General features: G+C 36.9%; 1 protein-coding gene across 2 annotated transcripts in view; it reads right to left on the reverse strand.

Moving 5' to 3' along the window:
* Positions 1-19,871, reverse strand: part of ITGA4 (integrin subunit alpha 4) — a 131,204-nt gene that overhangs the window by 36,648 nt on the left and 74,685 nt on the right. For both annotated transcript variants that reach the window (XM_051986101.1, XM_051986100.1), the window contains exons 16-17: positions 3,589-3,738; positions 1,809-1,885 (exon numbers count right to left, since the gene is read on the reverse strand). In XM_051986101.1, the coding sequence (XP_051842061.1) occupies positions 1,809-1,885; positions 3,589-3,738 (227 nt within the window). The remainder of the gene's footprint in view (positions 1-1,808; positions 1,886-3,588; positions 3,739-19,871) is intronic.

Consider the following 19,871-nt stretch of genomic DNA (forward strand, 5'->3'; position numbering starts at 1 on the left):
ACACACACACACACACACCCCTCTACTAGCTTCCTATTGCCCCAGGATCAAAATTAAAATCTTCTGTCATTTAAAACAAAGCTACTCTTTTCTCACTAATCTTCTTATACTTTATTCCCTACACATGCAATTTATCATCCAAGTATATTGACCTGTTTGTTATTCCTCACACTTTCTCCCGATTTCATTCTATTGGTTGTCCCCCATGCCTGAAATGCTCTCCTTCCTCATCTGCTTATTTTTCTGTCTTCCTTCATGAATCAACTCGAATCTCAACTTTTGCAGCACCCATTCCAGCTCTCCTATTCCCCACTCCTCCATTGCTAGTGTCTTCTCTCTAAGGTATATTCTTTTAATGCTGTTTATATCTTACATCTATATAATCATTTGTATGCCAACTTCCCCTTTAGAATGCGAGCTTCTTACCTTCCTTTCTATTCCCAGCATTTTGCTCAGGGCTTGGCTTGGGGTAAGCACTTAATAGATGTTTTTTTCATCCACTCACCCACTAATTCATGAATACTAAAATCTTATAGATTGTCTGGGTTGAAATTCCATTCAGCTACCATTCCCTTAATATTAAGATAGTTTTACTTGTCACACCTGAATCACAACAGGATCTTAATAAATATGGCAGAGAAAAGAAGTGGAAACAATCTGAAGTAAGGCTCTATGTTTCAGATGAAGGGAGAACAGTGTGTTTTAACTTAATTGGTACCATATTCCCAATAATCTAAAGGAAATACTGAGGACATATTACATAGATGTCAGATACATATATAAAGTAAAATGGGCTTAGCATATATTTATCCACAGGTAAACAGTATTATTACTACCCTGTTATGAAATAGCTCTAAAATATATGAATATCTTAAAAAATACCTTTGATTATTCTTAGATAAATTAGGCAATTAATTCTTGATTGCAATGTGCAACAAATTCAATAGGGATTTAGCATTATTGAGCATTAGAACCAGAAGAGATTATTTAATATAATATTCTCATTTTATAAATAAACCAAGAAATGACTTGCCTAAGAGTTCACAACTATTAACATATCTGAATCAAGAAAGTCCTCCTAGTTCCTAGACTAGTGTTATTTCCATTTCACTATGGCCTTTAGTATTTAATTATTTTATGAAAAATTAAATTTAAACTTTTCAGCTTGGTTTATCTATAGGCACTTTGAGTATTTAGAGTGTCATGACAATCAGCAGGATAGTGGACCTGACATTGTAATCCCAGCTAATGTTCTATGTTTTCACTCCCTTTTAGCACTAATGTCTTTCTGTTGATCTTCTCTAATTTATACTCTCTACATCTTGCTTTGGTAGCTAAGTGGTGCCATAATGTATATGGTGCTAGGTATAGAGTAGGAAGACTTATGGGAAAGTCATTTAATTCTGTTTGCCTCTGTTTCTTCATATGTAAAATGAGGTAAAAAAGGATATGGTAAACCATTCCAGTATTTCCAAGAAAATCACAAATGGGATCACAAAGATTTGTATGCAATAGAAACAAATGAATATCTACAACAAATATGTTGCTTATACATGGCAGTTCGCTGATTTTCTTCCTAATTGCACTGAGCAAAGAATATCTTATGCTTATTGCTATATCTATCATAGGCCTAGCAGTTAATATGTGCTTGATATGACCAAAAGCAAATGGCCATGTTACAGAAAGCTTTAGTGTATTTCAAGTTTTCAAAGAATTATTAATGTTGGTGTGAAATTACCCATAATATTTATATAATCAAAACACTTCAAATCCTGACAGTGATCAACCATAACATTTATAATACTTACTTTGGAAATCCAATTTTTGCAGACACTTGTAGGTCAGCAGAACAATTTTCACGGCTGCAAAACCTTGCAAAGGTTATCTGAAAAGACGACATAAGAGAAGCAATCAAAGGCTTATTATCAATTTTTGATTCTTTTATAGAGTACCTAGAGATCAGTGCTTGACCCAATGGTATTTAATTTGTTTTTTATAATTTTAATTAATGACTTGGCAGAAGGTCTAAGTGACACACTTATGAAAATATATCAAATTCCTCAGACTAGGAGGAATAGCTAATACTATGGATGAACAACTATCTCTCACCCCCAAAACAAACAAACAAACAAACAAAAAAAAATCCAAAGCAGAAAAATAAACACAACCATGATGAAGTTAGAACATTGAGCCAAACTCAATAACGTGAAATTTGAGATATTTGGAAAATGATTAGCAGAATGCTGGCATACAGTAAGTGCTTGATAAATGTTTGTTTGGTGTATTTGTAGTGTGTGATTGTTGTTTTTTTTGTTTTGTTTTGTTTTGTTTTTTTAGATTTTTAAATTCATTTCTGCTCATTGCAAGAAAATGAATGAAACAAAACTTACTGGTGGTTTATTACTTGTATTTGCAATATAAGGTTTATATTAAGATAAAGCAACTCTAAATTAACCTTAAAAGGTAAAAGACATCCCCAATAAAGTGAAGGAATTACTATGATGGAAGCCTGGGTTTTTGTTTATTTGTTTTTAATTCAAGTTAATACTTATGTGTTAACCACTGAGCTGGACAAATTAAAAACAAAAATTGTTCAGGCTCCTCAGGGAATTTAATCTTTACTGAGATAGAAAAGACTTTTGTCCTGAGTTGTTACCTTTCCTTGATACCTTGTTTCAGTTACTATAAAAATGAATCAGTGTATTTATAATCACTTAAGTGATTATATTAAATTATATATTCAAATCTTATTTCAAATAAGTGGGCAAGTCACTTTACCTCTCTGAGTCTCAGTTTATTTATATTACAAAATGAAGGTGTTCACTTTTATGACTTCTAAAGTGCTTTCCCAATCTAAAATGACCATGATGTGCTTTTTGTGGTACTAGCTGCTGAGAATGAATATGGGCTATATGACTCCTTGAGGTCTTTCAAATTCTAAGTTTCTATTTGCTATGAAAATGTTTTAATTAATGCCACTATTCTGCCCAAATATATTCAGCTGGCTGTATCTTTATGTAGTTGAAGAGTAAAGACTCAAATGTATATATTTGAGTCTATAAAGAATTGATAATAATGCAAAAAAAAATTGTACAAACTAGCAAAAGCAATGAATATAGGGAGCTTAACATCAGATTCATTAAAAAAAATGTACAGAAATGGAGATGGGAAGCACAACATGAAACTGAAAAAGAGGAATTACTGAGTAACAAAACCATATGACTATGAGTGATAGAATCCAACAAAAGATCTGTTAAACCAGAACAAGAGCTCAGGCAAATAATTCTATCACAGAAAAATGCCACTTTGAGTTCCTTTTTATCTTTTCATCATAGAGCAGAGTAAATAAAAAGTGTCATATACATATTCATATATTTAATTATTTTTACCATATGAACATAAAAAAGGGGAAACATTCTTAAAAAGGTTTTTTTTTTATAAGAATAGCATCAGTAAACAAGATAAGATATGAATTACTACATATAAATGTTTTTAAAGGAAGAACTCATATAAAAATTCCTCATTTTAAGTTCCATGAAATTTCTAAAAGCCTCTACTAAAAATAAAAATAAAGGAAAATATTCCAACCTTTTCTTTAATTATATCTTTTTCTTTCTTCTGCTGAAGAATTGGCTGAAGAGGTGAAAATCCATCAATGTTGCTTGTACTGATCACATGATGGCCAAGTTGATAAGCTGCTTCAACATGAATTGGAGTAAGAATATCCCTTACATCTTTCTAAGAAAATTGGAAATTTTATTACTTAATTAATAAATATATAACCACAACAGAAAATTCAAAATACAAGAACTTTTTTCCTATACAAAAGAATACAAAGAATACAAAAAACTCAGATATTTCATTCACATTTGTTTCACCAAAGCTTTTTTCCCCCTTAAAATAAAATTATAATCTGGCACACTGAATCTGGCTACTAAGGTAGGATGAGGTTAGTGAATACCTTGAACTTGAGAAAATTAGACAGCAGTAGGTTAAAGTTGAGAGGCTGTCTACTTGAAGTCCAATACCAATGCACTGAGCCACTGAGATAAGGGGCGACTACCAGATTGCCCAAGAAAAAACAAAGATACTCCATTGCTAACCAATAGCAGTACTGAATTCATGACTAGTTGCTGTACTTCCAGTCCGAGCAAGAAAGGGATACCTAGTCTCAAAAACAAACATAAAACAAACAAAACAAATTTTATGGATTCTAAATTGGAAATTATATCATTCAAGGGGATAGCTAATCCAGAACTATGTCAGATGCTGCTACCATCCCTGCAGCCATTATGCCAACCCATCAGGTCCTGCTAGTGAATGGGGAATCCTAAATGGAAGACAAGAGGTTTGGGGAGCATCTTGGACCCAGCTTACACATATACATACACAGACACACACACAATCATACACATCTTGCCTTTCATGAGAATGGCAATTCTGAAGCAAAGCAAAATTATAAAGATAGTGTCTAGCCTTCCACTTAGAAATACAACATAGCATCATGGCACTGGACCATTAAACTATCCCTGACATCTGTATATATGGGGTGGTTGTGAGACAGCTAAAGGGTGATGAGAACCATTAAGGAATTCCTTTTCAAAAAAGTTTTCAGATATTCTTATTGAAGAATGTCAATGATGCTTGGGTCTGTACCAAGAACATGTTCAGACTAGAGCTGCACAACCTTTTTTGAACCTTCTCTTCTCCAGAGACCCATAATGCTTCCTTTTCTTTGCCTAATATTATCCACACTCTTTCCTCCAAAGTCCTCAAAACACTGTACATATCATACACAAATCTTGTTTCAAGGCCATGGTTAGTAAACACCATGGTGAGGGTGGTGGTGGTGATGACAGCATCACCATTTTTAGTGTTTTTTTTTATGCTTGTTCTAATTGCCAGGATTACCCTGGAGTTGTACCAGCAATACTTTAGAAAGCCTAAGTTATGTAAAAAAGGTGTCTTTTTAAAAAAATGTACTTCTGAGTTCTTCTAGTAACTCAAAGTAACCCAAAGAATTAAAGGAGAATGCAGCAGCTGTGTGTACAGATGTTCCAATGCCTCATTATAGAATAAAGCTAAGAAAAAAATTTTAACAAAAAAAAAAAGAGATTATGCTATTCATATGTTATTTTCCTTTCCACCAGAGGGAATACATCTGTAAAATAGGACAGATGGACTAGATCCACTTTCCTACATGTATTTCCTCTTCCAAAGATCATAAATGATTCGCCTAAGTAGGATTCCAAGTCAATTCTCCAATCTAATTCTGGTGCTCTTCCCATTATGCCATGATGCCTAGGGAAGAGTATTCTTGACACCACACAGAATTTGAATTTGGGGAGTGAAGAACAGACTTTTATTTATAGGTATGTCAATTTGATTTGATTATTTGATTTTATAGAAAATTGCGTTGCTCTCTAATTGCCATTATTGCCTATTTTTATGGGTGATACCTCTTCAGTTTTAAAAATATCCAAAATTCTAAACTGAGAAATTAAATAAATGTCAGGTCTTGCTCTCAGCCTTGTTGGATTCATTTAGACTTGATATCTTCTTGAAATCAGTCAGAATTTACCTGGACATCAAGATGATGATCAGATTATGCATTGTTATCCTCTAAAAAGGACTGAATTAATATCGATTTCAAGTTTATAAGTCAAAAAGGAATTCCTTATAATTGGTGGATCCTCTGGATGTTCCTGATGCTTTTATTTGAGTACAGCATTTTACTAAATGCATCAAATCCTACAATGCTGTTGTCTCCTACAGAGTATCTATGATTAAACACTCAAAAAAAAAAAACTATCCATAGTATAAACACAAAATGGATGAAGAGTTCAAGTTGTCTAGGTTATGTTGGCCAGCTAGATAGATAAACCAAGATTTATCCATTAGAATACATATCTTGGACAGACACTGTGAATCAGGCCAGATATGAACAGGAAGAAGATAACTTATGGATCACCTTTGACAAATTGTAAAGTTATTTTACTTATACCAAACATTATCCTAAAACAAAAACTTTTTTTTGTTTCTCTCAGTTATCTATTGGTTGTGAGTCATAGAATACTACTGACTAAAGAACCCAAAATGATTGTCACCCTTAGGACAAGTGAGTTCAAATGAACTATATCTCACTGTATTGGAAGGGATATGTTAAAACAAAATGAGTCTAACAAGACCTAGAATAAAATTAAAACTTTAAATGAGCAGGTGTACCCATTGAAAGTATTACAGCAATTTTTAATGGTCAAAAAATGAACATTTTAAAAAATGACAAAAGCAAGGATGCCATCAAAGAAATATATGAATGACAAGAAATATGAGCTGGTTACCTATAGATTTCTTTAATTCTCCACAAATAACATCACAATATCATGAAAAATCAAGTGAAAGTAGGTGGATCTTCTGTTCTAAAATTATTAGAGATCAAAGACAAAAATTACAGAACATAGGCAGATTATGAAATGGCTGCCATCTGTCACCTTGGTGACTTCATAGATCTATATAAATACTGAGTATTTGAATTCTAATTAAGTAATTTGAGAAGATGATTTCAATTAAATTAAATTACCAATTTAATTAGATCATTTGGTATATAGACCCATTTATGAGGGTGCATAAATATTTTAAAATCAACCCGTTAAAAATCCAAATGATCCCAAAACATGTAAGGGTAAGTTATAAATCAACAAGTTTATACATGTATGGCTTGCTTCTTTTTTTAATTCTTAGAGCTTTTTATTTTCAAAATACATGCATGGATAATTTTTCAGTGTTGATCTTTGCATAGTTTTGTATTCCAAAATTTCCCCTCCTTCCCCCAACCCCCTCCCCTAAATGGTAAGTAATTCAATATAGGTTATGCATGTTAAAATGTGTTAGTTCCAATATATGTAACTATATTTGTACAATTATCTTGCTGCACAAGAAAGATCAGATCAAAAAGGAAAGAAAATGAAGAAAACAAAATGCAAATGAACAACAACAAAAATAATGAGAATGTTATGTTATGATCTATACTCAGTTCCTGAAGTCCTTTCTCTGGGTGAAGATGGCTCTCTCCATTATGAGATCATCGAAACTGGTTTCAATCATCTCATTGTGGAAAGAGTCAAGTCTATCAGAATTGATCATCAAATTATATTGTTGTTGCTGTATACAAATGAACTCCTGGTTTGGCTCATTTCACTTAGCATCAGTTCATGTAAGTCTCTCCAGGCCTCTCTAAAATCATCCTGCTCATTGTTTGTTATAGAATAATAATATTCCATAACATTCATATATCATAACTTATTCAGCCATTCTTCAATTGATGGACATCCTCTCAGTTTCCAGTTTCTTGCTACTATGAAAAGGGCTGGCATGGTCTACTTCTATAGGAGCTTTGTATGCTACATACATTCTTTCTAATTCTTTTTTGCTTTAGAATCATTACTATGTTATCATAATTAGATTTATCACTATTGTTATTATATGTTTATAGAACTGGTCACAGATTAGGCTACCTTTACTGTAGATGCAATTTAAATTTAAATGCCTATTTTGATCCTCTACTTCTAAAGCACATTTTCTAATCAAAGAGAATAAGTTTCTAACTTCAAAAGTAGATGTAATTTTTTAAAAAAAGATGATGAAGGAGGCAGTTAAATAAAGTGCACATGAAACATTAAAGAAAATAGGCTTGGAGATTTTCACCAAAACTACATAATTCCTGAAAATGTACCTAGGATTAACATTTATACTAGATGAACTCTTCAGAAGAATGACATAAATTCATAGAATTGTCCTAGATCATAAACTTCACATAGATTAGTGTCAGTAGGTCAGATTTTCATCCATCCAGCTATCTATCTAAATCAATAGAAAATGAAAATTTGTCCTAATGTTAATGAATCAGCAAGAATTTATTCAGTGACTACTGTGTGTCAGACACTGTGTTAAGGATTCAAAGAAAGGCAAAAATATAGTCCCTACTCACAAATAATTCACATTCTAATAGGGGAGGTAATATAAAAACAACTATGGATACAAAAGATATTTAGAAAGTATCACCATACAAAATTCCTTATAATATTATAGAATACTATATTCTATTATAGAACTTGAGTTCCTTGAGGAAAGGGACTCATTTTTGCCTTTATTTTTCCAATCCTTAGCCCATCACCTTGGCTTGGAAGATGGGAGGATGCAGATATACATTTTATTCAGTGCGGGAAACTGTTCTCTTAGCCTAGAAACTTCCTCCACAGTTGTACATCTGTAATTCCTCTCCATCTGTAATTTACAGATTAGAGAGTTGCTGCAAAGTTTATGGTGCAGTGGGTAGAGCACTGGGCCTGGAGTCAGGAGGAAATGAGTTATTTTGGTCTTAGACCATATTGTGGTCTTAGGCAATTAACACTGTGCTATCCTAGGCAAGTCATTAGCCCAAATTGCATTAACCTTCCACCCCAAAAATTAATTAATTAGAAAAGGTTAAGTGACTTGCTCAAAATTTCATATCCCATATGTATCAGGGACAGCTCTTTAACTTAGGTAACTCAGGTCATTTTTGCTTCCAAATATGATTTTCTCTCTCCTCCCAGCCCCTCACAATTGGGGATTAAGTGACAAGTGACTTGCCCAAGGTCACATAGCTAGGCAGTGTTAAGTATCTAAGGTCATATTTTAACTCAGGCGCTCCTGACTTCAGTGCTGGTACCCTATCCACTGCACCACCTAGCTGCCCCTCAAATCTGATTTTCTTTAATCTCTTATTTCATACTGCCCATTATGCAGCTTGCAGATCAGTAAAACTATCACAAAGAATCTATTTTTCCAACTTTATATTATATTAAAGTTTTCTTCTTGTTGTCTTTATATAATAAAATGAACATGTGTTCATTACAACTTTTGCTAGCCACCAAAAAATAAAAGTCAAGAAGGTAGATTTCTTAAAAACAAAGAACTCTGGTAAAGAGTTTATATGGCTAAGAGGAATAGATTTGTGATTTTATAGAAACAGTGAATTCTTCCTACCTTCTTATATAGGTTGGCACCTTCTCTACTCCTTAGAACCTTTAAACAGCCATATAGAATACAAAGAGATTAAGAAGGTTGCCTAAGGTATCAGAGCCAACATGTATCTGGGCAGAACTTAACCAGAACTTTTGGCTTGGAGGCCAACTAGCTACTATGCCACATTGTCTCTTTGATATTGTTTTTAAAGAGGAAGGGGATGGGTAGGGAGTAGCAAGAGAACCAAGATAGTTCTGCCATGAATTTTGATTGAAAGGCAAGTGTTAATGGAAGCATAATATATGACTCATTCTATTAATTATATTGTTAGCTGAGAGATGTCTAGTATGAATCAAAGAGGTAAGGAGTTTTACTTTTACATTTCCATATTATTGTTAAATATGTATACATATATATGCATATATGTTAGTATACATAGATATATACACATGCATACGTATGTGTAAAATTATTTTAAGCTATTCAACAAGTGTTAATTTTAACATGAAACCTTAACTATGCAAAATGTTGCAAATTGAGGCCTAAAATTGTTATCTATTTGTGAAAATAGAACAGCTTAAAGCACTGACTTTTACAATAGCAAACTTGATTAAATTATTCCCCAGGTGTGGGAAATAGCCACTGATTGTCCTTCCGTGTGTCCACTGCTTTAATTTTTTTTTCAACTAACTTGCTTTGACCAAATCACATGTGAATTAATCCATAGTAATTTTCCACAAGGTCTTGCTCCACATCTGCTATATATTACTTCCATTATCTTAATTATCTGTTAATTAATCTTTTCTCACAATATAGAAAAAAAGACATGCATTCTTGTAGGGACTTTACTCAACAGACAGTCACACTTACTTAACTTTAACTGTTCTATGTAAGGAATGAAGCTTCAGTACCAAAACATGTCTTCAGATTATTAATTAAAATTTTGAAGGAAAAAACTTGAATTGCTGGGATGATATCTATATTAAAGATAATGAAAATGTTACAATACATTTTATGGATGATACACCCCACAGCCTTGACAATTGACACATGGGTCAAAAAAAAGGGCTAAGACCTACTCTCTTTCTATTATTTCTCTGTTTAGTTTGCACCGAAGTTTGCATTTGCAGGGACTCCTGAGAGCTTGGTTGTAGAAAAGTATTCTAATTTGGTCAAGAGGTAATCTATGGGTATGGTGGGATAATGACAGTTTATTATAGGTGTGGTATCTGAATTTTTTCACAATCTTTTAGTAATGTGGAGTTGAAATTTTAATAGCATTTTAAGGTTTTCCAAAGTATTTTATATGTTTTATTTCATTTGCTCCTTATAATGTGAAATAAAGTTATTTTCCCCATTTTAAAGAGGGAAATTGAAACACAGAGAGGATTGGTAATAACACAAGTAGTAAGAATCAAGAGGCAAGTTTCAACCTTAGCTTTTCTATTGCAGAACTCTTTTTCACTTCATCATGATTTTCATTTCAATTCAACTATCACTTTTATTAAGTGACTACTATTTCATGATACCATTAGATCCTTAGGAATTGTGGTTGCTTGGTCATTTTCAGTACTGACTCTGTCTCACTGATAGGATAGAAATATGTTTTCTTGGCAAAGTGGAGTGGTTTGCCATTTCCTTCTTCAGTTCACTTTAAAGATAAGGAAACTGAGGCAAAAGAATCAAGTGATGAGGCCAGATCAACTGGCTAATAAATGTCTGAGACCAGATTTCAACTTATGAAGATGAATTCTTCCTGACTCCAGGCCAGCACTGTGTCACCTAAGCCAGCACCCAAACTTTTCTTTAATCAAACTTGTGATTTCATTGGTATAGGGAGTTCTTTTCTATTAAGGCAGGTTGACCCTGAATCTTAATGCATAGTCTCAAAAGTTATGTGACTTGCTCAAGACCATGCAAACAGAATATGTTAGAAGCAGGACTCAAATCCAGAAATTTCTGATTCTTAAACCAGCTTTCGTTCCACTGCACCCCACTTCCTTTCATGAGTTCTATATAGTACCAAGAAAAATAGGAAGCCAATTAGTAGACACTGCCAGCTCACTCTAAGAAGAAGCTGATAGAACAGCAGGTTTTTGAAGACATTTCTGCTACTAACAGGAGGAACAGTTATGGGAACATCTGAAAAGTGGAGTCTACATTACTTCTCCAAATCCTAGAAGGGCCTAAGATTACTATAGATCACTGAGATTACAAGCACAGTTGAAGCAGTATCATCAGAGTTTGGATTGGTTGTTTGGGGGAACAGGGGAAGGAGGGAAAGAAAATGTTCAGTGAAGGACTCAAGACTGCATTGAGAGATTGGAGATAGGTAGGTGAAGTGGCTTGATCCCTATTGGCCTATATCTTCTCTTCCAGGACCCTGAGCAGAAATGAAATAGGAATGGACTGTAAGGTCAATTAAACTATTTTTCCCCCACCTACTCTATCTCTCTCCAGGATAGTAGACAGCAAATCCCAAGTTTCTTGGTTCTTTAAATCTGTTCATAATTTCTATTTTAATTAGTAATTTAAAGCCAGTTAAGTCTAGGGGAAAAATTTTTTTTTTCTTTCTGGTTGTATGATTCATTTTTGGCAAAAGGGAGGCAGAAAGAAAGTAAATTGTCAATTGTTTATATATGCATACTCATACACATATGCATATGTATACATGCAGATGCTTATATGCAGATGTTTGTGTATATGTGTATATACATCTATAACTTTGCAATCCACATTACCTGTATGCATATTTATATATATATATATATATATATATACACACACACATATATATATATATATATATATATATATATATATATATATATATATATATATATATATATATATATATATATATATAACTATATAATTATACATAGTTAATTAGTTAGTTTTTTTAATTAGTGCCAAGATTTTCTTAGCATTGTTAGAATGATTTCAGAAAGGCCTGAAGAGACTTACATGAACTGCAGGATGAATACAGAGAGGACTGGTGAGACTTACATGAACTGATGCTAAGTGAAATGAGCAGAACCAGGAGATCATTATACACTTCGACAACGATATTGTATGAGGACATATATTGATGGAAGTGGATTTCTTTGACAAAGAGACCTGAGTTTCAATTGATAAATGACGACAAAAGCAGCTACACCCAAAGAAAGAACACTGGGAAACGAATGTGAACTATCTGCATTTTTGTTTTTCTTCCCGGGTTATTTATACCTTCTGAATCCAATTCTCCCTATGCAACAAGAGAACTGTTCATTCTGCAAACATATATTGTATCTAGGATATACTGCAACATATCCAACATATAAAGGACTGCTTGCCATCTAGGGGAGGGGGCGGAGGGAGGGAGGGAGGGAAAAAAAATTGGAACAGAAACGAGTGTCAATATAAAGTAATTATTAAATAAAAATTAAATTTAAAAAAATAAGAAGGAATAAGAGAACATTGTACACAGCAACAACAAGATTACATGGTGATCAACTGTGATGGACTAGGCTCTTTTCAATTAATAAGGTGATTCAAGTTAGTTCCAATAGACTTTTGATGGAGAGAGCCATCTGCATCCTGAAAAATGATTATGGAGACTAAATGTGGATCACAACATAGTACTTTCACTTATTATTACAGTTGTTATTTGCTTGCTTGTTTTTTTTTCTTTTTCATTTTTTTTCCTTTTTAGTCAGAATTTTCTTGTGCAAAATGACAAATGTGGAAATACCTTTAGAAGAATTACTCATGTTTAGCCTATAATTATTTGCTGCATAGAGGAGAGGGGAGTTTTGGAGGGAGAAAGAAAAATTTGGAACACAAGTTTTTTCAAGGATGAATGTTGAAAACTTATTTTCTGAAAAATAAAAAGCATTCATTATTTTAAAAAAATTAGGGGGCAGAGCCATGATGGTGGAGAGGACACATGCTTCATTCTGAGCTCCTTTCTGCCCTCACTATTGACTACAAATTCAGCCTCTGAAATTGTGCTTGATTGGTAGAATCCACAAATATTAGGAGTATAACAAATTACCAGCAGAAGATAATCTGGGAGATTGCCAGAAAAGATCTGTCTTGATCAGGGCGGGGGGAGGCCAGCACAGGCAGGCAGGAAGAACATGGAAGCTAGTGCAGGCTAAGTGGACTGGGAGTGGGATGTGGTCTTCTCGGGTGAAGAATTTGCAGGGAGGACTCTACCACACATTGGCTGCTCTGCTTTGGTTGCAAAGGTAGATCAGCAAAAAAGTTACCCAAAGGTAGAGTATACCCCAAAACGCCAGAGTTCCACAGGACCTGGATCACCCAGCATCAGGAGTGATTCAGCATAACCACAACGCAGCTGCGCAGCCACATTCTACAGCTTGGGACTCTGCCCAGGACAGTTACACTTCTCCACAGTGGGGCTCTGTCCAGGACAGTCACATTTCCACACAGCAGGGCTCTGCCTAGGGCAGTCACATTTCAGCAGCATGGACCCTCTTTGCAGCCAATTTGCAGGACAGCTACTGTCCATCTGTAGAAGAAGCAGGGAACCTCCTTGCCCTGAAGGCAGACCCCAAGGGCTTTAAAAAAAATGAGTAAAAAAGCAAAGCGAGCTCTAACTATAGATAGCTTGTTAAGAGTTCAAAATGTTGGAGTTTGTTCTCAGAGGACAGCCGGTTTAGAGGCTTAGAGCCCTTCGGATGTCTCCAAATCCAAAGGTTCTGTCCTTCAGCCTCTGCCTCTGCCTTCTTCTGCCTCCAACAGAGATGGAAGATCTCTCTTATCTCCTTCTGGGGAGCCCAGCCACCAACTTGCCGCGGAGAGAGGGCTTCTGGCGTAGCTCCACTGAAATCCCAAAAGTGTTCTCTGCAGCAGAGTCGTTTCTCTCGAGTCTATCGCGATCAGCCAGCCAAGAGGAAAAAATGTAGTCTGCCATAGATCCTTCATCGCTGGCTTTTTATCTGCCTCTTCTGAGAGAATGGGATTATGGGTTTTCTCCCATAGTGCTCTCTGGCCCAATGACTTTAAGGGAGGTGTGAACTCTCTTGAAGTTAGAAAGTGTACTTTGTGAAGCTAGCATACTTGTGGAGTCCAATGAGTAAAGGTGGGAACACAAGCCTTGTCTTGATTAGTTCTACTTAGTACCTTGTTTCAGGTTCTGGCCAAAACAACTTCTTGTAAGATTAGATCAACTCTAATTACTTAGCAGTTAGTAAGGATTCCAACATCTCCCCCTTTCTTTTGTTTTAAAATATAGGGGGTTTCTGAGGGGGTACACATAAATCCATCAATATGGGCCAGAACTTTGTAACAGATATACATGGTATATACATAAATCCATCAATATGGGAGGCATTATACATAATTTACATGAGCACATAGCAATATAACACAGGCTAGTAGTAATGTAACAAATAACAAGAATCAATCTGAAAATTTACACATGTCCATAAGTCCTAGAAACAGTCCAATAGGATTCCATTGTCCATTAGTTCATGTGCCAGGAATCTAATAATTCTTATGAGCACAATCAGCAACAGAACCACCCGATATTTCTTGGGTCTTCTCCTTTGTTTCAAGGGTCTGCTCCATCTTTCTGCGATGGACAAGGCGAATGCGGCTCGTAGGCACCCATCTGATTCCTTCTCCACCTGTAGAGATGCAAGCAAATCCTCTCCCCCAAGCAGTTAGTCTATCTGGTCCCTTCCATTCACCACTTTCTGGGTCTCTCCACATCACCTGGCGATTATCTAAAGATAGTGGAGCTGCTCGCACTGGACACTGCTCTTCTGGTGGGTTATAAAACCTGTCTGCTGGAGCCAGTGCATCTTTATCAAAGATTAAAAAATTAATGGTATAGAGAACTAAATTTAGAAGTTCTCTAGGGTTACCCGTGGCTCCTCCTTTCTTTTGTTTTTGGAGGAGTGTCTTAATGTCTCTGTTTCTTCTTTCTATTATTGCTTGACCTTGAGGATTGAAGGGTATGCCAGTAGTGTGTAGAATCTTATACTGTGCACAAAAGTGTTCAAAATGTTTGGAGGTATATGCCGGTCCATTATCTGTTTTTATTTCTTGTGGCACACCCATAATTGCGAATGCTTGAATGAGGAATTCAGTGACCACTCGGGCTGTCTCTTTTGCTGCTGGTATGGCAAAAGTGAATCCTGAAAAGGTGTCTACCACAACGTGGATAAAAGACAGACGACCAAAAGATTTATAATGAGTCACATCCATTTGCCAGATTTCATTGGGTCTCAAACCACGAGGGTTCTTCCCTGGAGGCAGTGTAGGAGCGTGGAAGGGAAGGCAAGCTGTACAGCTTTTCACTATGCTCCTAGCTTCTTCTTTTGTAATCCCAAACTGTAAACGCAAAGCTCGAGCAGCCTGATGGTATTTAGAATGGGATTCCTGGGCCTCCTGAAATAAAGGCGTACTGGCCAACATAGTTAAAAGGCTATCTGCCTTTGAATTTCCATCAAAAATAGGACCTGGAAGTCCACTATGTGAATGGACATGCAGGATATAAATCTTTCCTGGATGCTTTCTCACTTGCTCTTGAAGTTCCTTAAAGAGCTGATATATATTAGAAGCTGCAAATTTTATTTGGGCTGTGGCAATTCTTTGTACCACACACCTACTGAATAGGCTGAATCAGATATTATATTTATGTCGCCTGGGTAATAAGTGAGAGCTAGCATGATCGCATATAATTCGTTCTGCTGAGTGGACTGAAAAGGAGTTCTGACTACTCTTTTTACTGTTAGATCATGAGAGTATACAGCACAAATATTTTGTTTGGCTGCGTCTGTAAAGATGGTTGGTCCTTCAAGAGGAACCTTAGAAACCTTCTCTTCAAAAATCCATTGCCAATTATGCAGTAGTCTGGTTATCTTTAATGGAGATCCATGTGCAAAATTTGGAGCCATGGCCAATAAAATCTGCCACTCTGGGATGGTTTCACAGCATACATTAATTTGTGCATTTGTATAGAAGGTATATATCTTGTCAGGTCTTGTCCCAGATAATTGTACTGCTCGCTTAATGGCCTTTATAGAATTCTAGCCACAAGCACTGGGTAAGGCGTAAGGCTTTGTTCTGGTTGTGCTGGGAGGTTCACCCACTCTATCACACTGTCTCCTTGATGAAGGACTGCTGTGGGTGCTTCTTTCGTAGCAAAAACTGATATTTCCAAGGGTTTTTGAGTTACTCTCTCAACTACATTGGATAAAGCCAGTTCAACTTCTCTCAAGGTCTCTTGAGCTTCTTTTGTAAGCCGGCGTGGTGAATTTAAAGCAGTGTCTCCCCTTAAAATGTCATATAGGGGTTGCAATTGATTGGTAGTTAAACCTAATACTGGACGCATCCATTGGATATCTCCTATTAATTTTTGGAAATCATTTAAGGTGTTCAACCTCTCTGTTCTTAAAGACAGTTTTTGTAGTGTAAGTGCCTTAGGATATATTTCATATCCTAAATATTGAAAAGGAGCATGCCTTTGAATTTTTTCTGTAGCGATATGAAGTTTGTAGTATCTTAGTGTTTCTATGGTTTTTTGTAGACATGCTTCTAGAATTTGTTCCTCAGGTGCACAACCCAATATATCATCCATATAATGTAATAGCATAACTTTTGGAAATGCTTTTCTTATTGGAGCAAGAGCAGCAGCAACATACATTTGACACATAGTGGGGCTGTTCTTCATACCCTGTGGCAAAACCGTCCATTCATATCTTTTATAAGGCTCAGCTAAATTGACACTGGGCACCGAAAAGGCAAATCTCTTCATATCCTCCTTATCCAGAGGAATGGAATAGAAACAATCCTTGATGTCTATAACCCAAAGAGGCCATTCTCTAGGAAGCTGAGTAGGAGATGGAAGTCCAGGCTGAAGAGTTCCCATAGTTTCCATCTGTTCGTTCACTTTTCTTAAATCAGTGAGCATCCTCCATTTTCCTGATTTCTTTTTTACAACGAACACTGGGGAATTCCAAGGACTTAGAGAAGGTTGTAAATGCCCTTGTTCAAGTTGCTCCTGTACTATATCTAATAAGGCCTGAATTTTATCGCTACTTAAGGGCCACTGTTCTATCCACACTGGTGTATCAGTTTTCCATTGAATAGGAATAGGTGAAAGTGTTGGCAGGCCTTCAACAGCAGCCCTTCTTAAAAAACCGAAGTACTCATTTTTAACCCCAATTGTTGTAAAACGTCTCTTCCCCACAGATTGATGGGGATTTTTTCAACTATAAAAGGAGTAAAAACTCCTGTTTTGCCTTCAAAAGTCCATCTCATAGGGGCAGCACTAACTTCAGCTGCTATTGATCCTCCTACTCCAGACATATAGGTATCTGCTTTAATCTTTGGCCAGTGACTGGGCCAACTGGCACCTTTAATAACTGTACGATCCGCACCTGTGTCTACCAATCCTTCCAATGGTAGGCCATTTATATAGATAGTGAGCATAGGTCGGTCAGCCGTTACTGCTGCTGTCCAGTATATTTCTGGTTTTTGTGGTCTGGAGTCAGAACCTGGGTGACTATCACGAGGCTGCTTATTAGGATTCTGTATGAGTAACCCTGATGCTACTACGTCTCCTGGGTGATAAGTCACACATTGACTACCTGTATTAGTGACTGGGATATTATCTACACATTCCCCAGTTTCCCACATCAGTGTGTGGACGGACACTGTTTTGTACATACAAGAAGGTGAAATGGTCAAGCCTACTGTGCCTGGAGGTAAGGGATCCATAGGCTGGAGAGGAACAGATTTCACCTCTCCAGGGGGTATCTCAGTTGTCCCAGCTGCATACAGCTCTATTCTCCCCAATTGTAATTCCTTTCTCCCATCAGGTTGCTTCCTGGCTGGTTGACTGTGTAATCCCCTTCTCCCATCATATGGCTTTCTGGCTGATTGGTCATGTCTGGGTATTGGACTTCTAGGCACTCTCTGGGTGCACCATTGGCTGCCATCATGCCCCAAGTGTTTTTTGCCTTGGGCCCTGGGGCTGGGCCCCTCATCCCGTTTCCCTGAATCTGTCTGCATTCTGAGGCCCAATGGAAGCCTCTGTTGCATTTTGGACATGGGGTTTGGGGTCTTGTTCTCCCACCTTGTCTTCCCATTCTATCTCTATACCAACATTGAGCTTTCAGATGTCCTACTTTTCCACACTGAAAGCATCTACGAGTCTCTCTGGAAGTCCCTTGCCAAGAGGGACTCTGTCTTCTCATGTTTGGATTTTGGGAAGTCTGCATCATCGCCTGGCTATAAAAGGCACCTGTGCCCACTGTGGCACAGCGTCTTATGAGTTCCTCTAAAGGAGCATCCTTGCGCAGTCCTAGTATAATTCTTCTGCAAATCTCATTAGCATTTTCCTTAGCAAGTTGCCTTATCAAAATGTCTGTTATTGCATTTTCTCCATTTGTTCTTATGATAGCTGTCTGTAAGCGTCCCACAAAGTCAGCAAAGGGTTCATTTGGCCCTTGTGTTATTTTTGTGAAGGCCCCCCCTTTGTCGTCTTTATTGTGGAGGGAAGCCCACGCTTTGATAGCATTATCAGCAATTTGCTGATATGCTGCTACAGAATAACTAATTTGTGCTGTGACATCTGCATAAGGACCTGTACCTGTTAGTAGGTCACAGGTGATTGCAGTATGAACTCCACTTTGAATATTTTGTTGGGCTTGTATCCTACAGAGTTCACTATATTCAGAAAGCCACAAGTAGTTCTGTCCAGGTTCTAGGCATATTTTTGCTATCGATTTCCAGTCATTAGGGGTCAAGATTTCAAAAGACAAATTTTGCAATAGCATCTTAACATAAGCTGATGTAGCCCCATAAAGAGTGCAAGCTTTTTTCAGGTCTTTGAGGATTTCTATATCAAAAGGTGAGTATCTTCTACTTTCTTGACCTGAAGAATTAAACTGTTGAATTACAGGAAAAATGTGGTGTTGAAATTCTGCTACATTTTTCCCTTCTTCTCTGGCCTTAATTAGTCCCTTTTGCAATCTAGTCAAAGGAGCAGCTGGATGCTGGGGGGAGGTGCTGGATGCCGGGGGGAGGTGCTGGATGCTGGGGAGGAGGTGCTGGATACTGGGGGGAGGTGCTGGATGCTGGGGGGAGGTGCTGTTGCTGTCACTGCCCCCCCCACTACCCCTCCTCCCTCCATCCAGGAGGGTGGAGTTGATGAAGGAAAGTCAATTACCTGCTCCTCAGGTGGGGCTGAGGCTGCCTCAGATTCACCCCACCCTTGAGCCTCACTTAAGTCTCCCTGCCCTGTGGGGATATGGCCATTAATCTGTTCTTTGTCTTCCTCCTTTATCTCAGGCTTCCCCCTTTGGCTATTCCTAGAGTTTTTTCCTTTTTTCCTAGAACAAGTACGGTATTTTAAGGCTATCTGTATCGTATTATATAAAAAAAATACTTCAATGGAAACTGAACGAGGACCGTTTTCATTGTAATATGCGGAGAGCTGTTGACCAACCAATGCCCAGTTTTTTAGAGAGATTTTCTCTTCCTCTAAGAGCCAAGGGGAGGTGCGTTTTAATGTAGCCAGAAGTCTAGCTGCCTGTCCCCAAGTTACAAGTAGCCCTTGATCTTCTATCAGCTTAAGCAGGCTTTCTATAGCACCACTCCTGGGTGGGTCTGGGGTTGGGGGGGTTGGGGTGGGGGATGGAGAATCTTTACCTAGGATCTGTCCCATTTCAGCCAAAAAAGGTTGTACTCACTCAGTTCCTGGTCACTGGAGACTTCTTGTGAAAGTAGGGTCCTTGGTTCCCACGCTTGGGCGCCAAATGTTAAGAGTTCAAAATGTTGGAGTTTGTTCTCAGAGGACAGCCGGTTTAGAGGCTTAGAGCCCTTCGGATGTCTCCAAATCC

Source organism: Antechinus flavipes, chromosome 3 (assembly GCF_016432865.1).
Source record: "Antechinus flavipes isolate AdamAnt ecotype Samford, QLD, Australia chromosome 3, AdamAnt_v2, whole genome shotgun sequence".
Lineage (NCBI taxonomy): Eukaryota > Metazoa > Chordata > Mammalia > Dasyuromorphia > Dasyuridae > Antechinus > Antechinus flavipes.